This window comes from Vombatus ursinus, unplaced genomic scaffold (genome assembly GCF_900497805.2).
Source record: "Vombatus ursinus unplaced genomic scaffold, bare-nosed wombat genome assembly UNPS02014794.1, whole genome shotgun sequence".
In the NCBI taxonomy this organism is placed as follows: Eukaryota; Metazoa; Chordata; class Mammalia; order Diprotodontia; family Vombatidae; genus Vombatus; species Vombatus ursinus.
In genome coordinates this window covers 19,783,981-19,790,085 of record NW_020954572.1, presented here as the reverse complement: position 1 = coordinate 19,790,085, position 6,105 = coordinate 19,783,981, and the positions used below count along the sequence as shown (strand labels likewise).

Sequence of the window (6,105 nt, the reverse complement as noted above, 5' to 3'; positions counted from 1 at the left end):
GCTGCCACCCAAATCCCTTCTAACACCATGGAGCTCACAATCCCAGAATAATCCAAACCATCAGTAACCGAAAGGGCAATGGAGAGATGCATGGAGGGAACAAGCTGATTGGAGCCAATGACCAATGATGGCTTGTGCTCGAGGGGTGGCACAGAATATACCATGAAGGACATGCATGACTTCGGGGGCTGGTCATGCAGCTAAAAACAAGAGAGAGCAGCTAGAAAGGCCAAGCCCCACAGGGAGGCAGGGGGAGGGAGTGATGGGGTGGGGGAAGGGGATGTAGACTGAACTGGTGATTTCATGAATGCAGGAAATGCCAGCCAAGGACACCTCTCTCAGCCAAGGCAGACCATCACCTTCTCTGAAACTTAGAGTGGACAACACAAGAAGGTACAAACTCTGCCACCCAGAAGAAAAAGAGGGCCTAGGCTGCTAATTTTCTCCAGAGGCAACTTAGTGCAACCCTGCTACATCCCACTGGAACTGGGGAGATGACTCTGCATGTGCCTTAAATCCCTCAATCAGAGGGACGTTTTCATGCCAAACTGAAGATGTGTTCAAATCTCAGAAAGCTTCCGGAGTCCTAGGGGGAAGGGGAGGACATGAAGTGACATGCTTGGAGTCACACAGCCAGGATGTGTCAGAGGCAGGACATGAGCCCAGGTTTTCTTAATTCCTCTCCAGTCACTATATTCCATTGTCTCTACTACACTCATGCCCCTGAGATAGTAAAAGTACGAGGCCACCTCCAGAGATGGATCACTTCTAGAAGATTTACAAAAAGATATGGACAAAAAAAAAAAAGATATGGACAAGAGCCTCACAGAATCAAAAGGGTTAGAGGGCTTGTGGTATGCACTGGGTACAAGAGTACACCCACACCTGTGGACCATGGATCCCCTAAGTAGCTAACCTCATTTCCACCTTAACACAAGAGTCTGAGAATTATAAATAATTACCAAATTGCCACTGATGAAATTTCTGCCAGGAAACTTGGTGCAACCCAGCTACATCCCACTGGAACAGTGGAGATCCCACTGGAGCCAGCTAATCCCACTGGAGCTAGGGAGATGACTCTGAATGTGCCTTAGATCTCTAAACTGGAGGCATGTGCAGAAAAGCACTTTCTCTGGCAGTATGCCCAATTCTAATGCCAGTACATGGGACAATCAGCCCTGCAACTGACAACCTACAGTTTTCTCTTTACATCTAGGCAGAAAGCTCCCTTCCCTTGGAGCTTATGCCAGGCAGAGCACATGGGGAGGCTGACTTGGGGTCTCCTTACAGACTGCCTGTCAGCCACTGCTCAGGCAGCACCCCAGCCTTCAGCTCACAAGACAGACACATCCCTGCAACCTAATGTCAAGGGTGTGTCTAATGTACACAGCACAGGTAGACCTGCCCTTATACCCATTTCCCCAGAACCAGAATTGGAAAGTAGCCAGTACAGCAAATGTTCTATAAATACCTCCAAGTGCTTACTGTAAAAAAAGACATAGAAACTGAGGCTTGTGGAAATTCTGTAAAAGAAAAATAATGATCCTCAGAGGTATTAATACACTTCTAAGTGGGGTCACTTGGAATAAGCAATAATCCAAGAGAGCAGGGACTGAGCTGTGGATGCTTGGGGTAAAATAGTACTTTTGGATTCCTTCAGCAATTACACTTACCTACTTTCCAAGGGTAGACACAGATTACTATGGTGTAGATATAGTGAAGCTGAGTCTTACATAGGAGGGGTCAATTTCACTCTTGTTCACAGCTGAGACTCTTAGGCAAAAAGGCTCATGAAGAAATAGCCCAGGAAAGCAGTGGGTTATCCGAGGCCTCTGTGCCATCTCTGTTTGCAATATCACCCATCATTGAAACTAGTGCTAGACAGAATTCCCAGGAAGCATTCCCCAGTCCGTACTTACCTGAGTCAGGTAGTCAATTAGAGCCAAATGAGCCTTTTCCAGTTCAGCTCCAGAGAGCACTGGCAATGGGTTGGGATACTGCAGCTGCTTCCTATACTCAGTGGGCAGCAAATCAGGATACAAACCCATCACATGGGTAGGATCTACATGGAAGACAAACATGACTTCTATGAGAAGGGGTCCAGACTTTTTTTTTCCTTGCACAGGAAAAATAATCTCATCCAGTTGAATGAAAGACAAAAGTCAAGCAATTCTTTTTGGGCAACTTCAAAGCCTTAGCTTGAACCATCAGGACATGCAGTCAGTTATGCAGTCAGCATAACGTGTGTCTGTCTGGATATTCAGCCAGGAAGATTATACAACACCAAGAACTAAGAATAACTATAAAGAGACTGAGTAAAGAGGTCGCATTCACCAATCTGTAAAGAGTCCCTCAGCTAAAATGAATGAAAAAGCTTTAGCTACTCCATGCTATAACATGAACAACACTGGCAGAGATGGCAGATAATCTCTGTTCAATTAGATCCATGACTGGAACCAAAGTCATTCTACTGAATGATCTCATCTAAAATCAAATTTATTAGACTTTCAAATATCAAAAAAAGAAGTCAAGTCTTTAGCTACCCAGATCCTATGACAGTGTTTAACCTTAGACCTTATCTTACAGGATCACAGTTTTACAAATGGAAGGTACCTCAAAGGCCATCTAATCTACCCTCCTCATTTTATAGATGTGGAAAGTGAGTCTAGAAAAAGAAAAATAACTTGCCCAGCACCACAGCTGAGCTGAGACTCAAACTTTGGCTACAGACTCCCAATTCTTGACACAGCACCAATCCAAGAACCTTGTGTTTACCAGCTCATCCAAAGTGGTACTTTGACATGACCAAACAGTCTTAATTGTTAATAATTGTTCATGGGTAGGCAGGACCAATATAATAAAAATGACAATTTTACCTAAACTAATTTATATATTCAATGCCATCCCAATTAAATTACCAAAAAATATTTTACTGAATTAGAGAAAAGTAATAATAAAATTCATTTGGAAGAACAAAAAGTCAAGAATATCAAAGGAACTAAGGAACAAAATGTAAAAGAAGGAGGTTTAGCAGTACCAGCCCTTATTATATAGTAAGGCAGTAATTATCAACACTACATGGTAATGACTAAGAAATAGAAAGGTAGATCAGTGGAACAGAGCAGACATACAACTTATAGCAGCAAACAAATATAGTAAGCTTGTATTTGACAAGTCTAAAAACTTAAGTTTTGAGGATAAGAATTCATTATTTAGTAAAAAGTGTTGGGAAAACTGGAAAGCACTCTGGTAGAAATTGGGCATAGACCAATATCTTACACCATTTACCAAGTAAAGGTCAAAATGGATACATGACCTAGATATAAAGAGAGATATTAAAAGAAAATTTGAAGAATATGGAACATATTACCTATCAGAGTTACGGACAGGAAAACAACTTATGAATAAACAAGAGATAGAGAGGAGTCTTACTTTGTTCTTATATTCTACTAAATAATAATGAACCCCAGCAACCCTAGTAATCAAGTAATTACTGTCATAATTTTAAATCTGAACCAGAGAGATGTGTGTAGGAGGGAAGAAAACTATAATAACTAATAAGCTTCAGTACATGAGGTACTAAACCACACATTAGGTGCAATTTAACTTCAACACATAAAATATACAAAGGGGAAGGAAAGGAATGCATATAAGAAAGGGCGTTAACAGGAAGAATAGAAAAACATAAGAATGTTTACTATTGGGCTGTCTGTGAGGTAAATGATTTCATCAGAGACAAATCACACAGAGTACCTTTGGCTTTCTTCATACTGTTGGGGGTTAAGGGAAGGGATGGGAGGAGGATGGTGTCAGGAGGAGTTCGTATATTAACTTTTAATAGTTTTCTTGACTTTGCTGGGCTTTCCACTCCCATAAAAATTTCCTTCCACAACAAGGCTTTATGAAGTCCCACTATGTGTAAGGCATAGGGATGTAAAGACAAAAATCAAACAGTCTGTGCCTTCAAGGAGTTTATAGTTTATCAGGGAAAACAACTTATCCATGGATATGCTAATATGAACTATGTAAGATCACAGTAATTACATACTACCCTATTCTGATCCACATTCTCAAAATTTAACATTACTTAAGCCTGAGCTAATATTTAACAAAGATGATTACTGATTAGATCATGGAATTTTCCAAGAGAAAATAATAACCATAATAAAACTAGTTATAGTAGCTCACATGTATATAGTTTTTTTAAGCTTTGCAGAGCATATCACATATAGTATTTGATTTGATTCACAGGACTACACTCTGAGCTAGTTGCTATTATTATCCTAGGTTTACAGATGAGGAAACTGAGGCTCAAAGATGTTAAGTGACTTGGCCAGGGTCACACAGCTAGTTAACTGACAGACAATTTTTGAGCACAGGTCTTTCTGACTCCAACTCCAGCACTCTTTGCACTGTGCTACCTAGCACCAGGGCCCTCATATCCAACGACCTACATTTAAATTAGGGATCCCACTAGGGAACTTCAAACAAGAAATGGGAAGGGATCTTCCCCTGCTCTACTACCCCAAATGCAGAACAGACATCTTTCACTCCTTCTTTTATGGGCTCCACATCAATTTTGTTTGGGCAACAGCTATCAAATAATGCCAAGACATTATGTAACCATGAGGCAAAGCCAGACTCCAGGCCTAACACTCTCTTTGAAAAGCAAGAAATTAATTAACCTCAATACCTTCAATCATGCCAAATATCCAGAGATCCACTTCAAAAAATGTTCTACTCAAGTTGGGCTACTGATGCTTTTTATAAAGGCAATAGTCCTACAAATAACCACTTAGATTTATAAAGCACCTTCATGCTTCACAACGTGCTTTTCTCACAACAATCTATGATGTCAGCAGAGCAACTATTATAATCCCCATTTTACAAATGAATTAACTGAAGCTGGGATTAAATGAACTGCTTAGGGTCATGCAACAACTAAGTGTTAGATTTAGGACTTAAACTCATATCCTTCTAAATCTTCCAGTCTAATGCTCTTTCCACTATACCACACTGCCCTTTAAGGAAAGGCCACACCTGCTGGAGATCACAGGTTGCTATCTGTCCTTCTTTCTCAAAGAGGACCATGACATCAGGGAGGTGATGCCATGACATGCAAGTGAATTGGATTTAAGTGAGGGAGGGTTGTACAACATCACCATCCGGATGCAGTAGCAAGATATAGATCAGGATGACTAGAGATGGCCCAGGATGCAGTGGGGGGACCTTGGCCTTTTCACGCTAAGGTCTTCAACAGTTTTCAGTTTGACTGAGGCAATGCCCATTCAGTGATTAAGTCTTAAAAAGAAATGAGGCAAACACTGTGTGATTACTGACTTTGATAGAGTTAGCTCTTCTCAGCAATGCAAGGATCTAAGACAACTCCAAAGGACTCATGATGGAAATGCTACCCACATCCAGAGAAAGAGTTATGGAGTCTGAATGCAGACAGAAACATACTATTTGCTCTCCTTTTCCTTTGTTGTTTTGTTTTATTGCTTCATTCTCGTGGTTCCTCCCATTAGTTCTAATTGTTCTTTATATCATGACTAATGGGAAAATATGCTTAATATGAATGTATAAGTAGAGCCTATATCAGATTGCATGCTGTCTTGGGTTGGGGGAAGGGGAAGAGAGGGAGGTGGAGAAAATTTAAAACTCAAAATCTTATGGAAGTGAATGTTGAAAACTAAAAATAAATTAATTAATTATTTAAAAAAAGAAGAAGAAAAAAAATAAGAAATGAGGCAAAAGACTCATAACGGAAAATGCTATCCACATCCAAGGAAAGAACTATGGAATCTGAATACAGATCGAAGCATACTATTTTCTCTTTCTTTTGTTGTTTTTTGTTTTTTCTTTCTCATGGTTTTCCCCTTTTGTTCTGGTTTTTCTTTCACAACAAGACTAATGCAGAAATATGTTTAATATGATCATACATGTATAGCCTATATCAGATTGTATGCTGTCTTGGGGGGAGGGAGGAGGGGGGGATTAGAACTCAAAATCTTATAAAAGAGAATGCTGAAAACCACAGAAAGAAAGAAAGAAAGAAAGAAAGAAAGAAAGAAAGAAAGAAAGAAAGAAAGAAAGAAAGAAAGA

At 40.0% G+C, this 6,105-nt stretch overlaps 1 protein-coding gene across 3 annotated transcripts in view; it reads right to left on the bottom strand.

Moving 5' to 3' along the window:
• VPS39 (VPS39, HOPS complex subunit) overlaps window positions 1-6,105 on the bottom strand; it is a 61,036-nt gene that overhangs the window by 19,006 nt on the left and 35,925 nt on the right. For all 3 annotated transcript variants that reach the window (XM_027869932.1, XM_027869934.1, XM_027869935.1), the window contains one exon: window positions 1,920-2,062. In XM_027869932.1, the coding sequence (XP_027725733.1) occupies window positions 1,920-2,062 (143 nt within the window). The remainder of the gene's footprint in view (window positions 1-1,919; window positions 2,063-6,105) is intronic.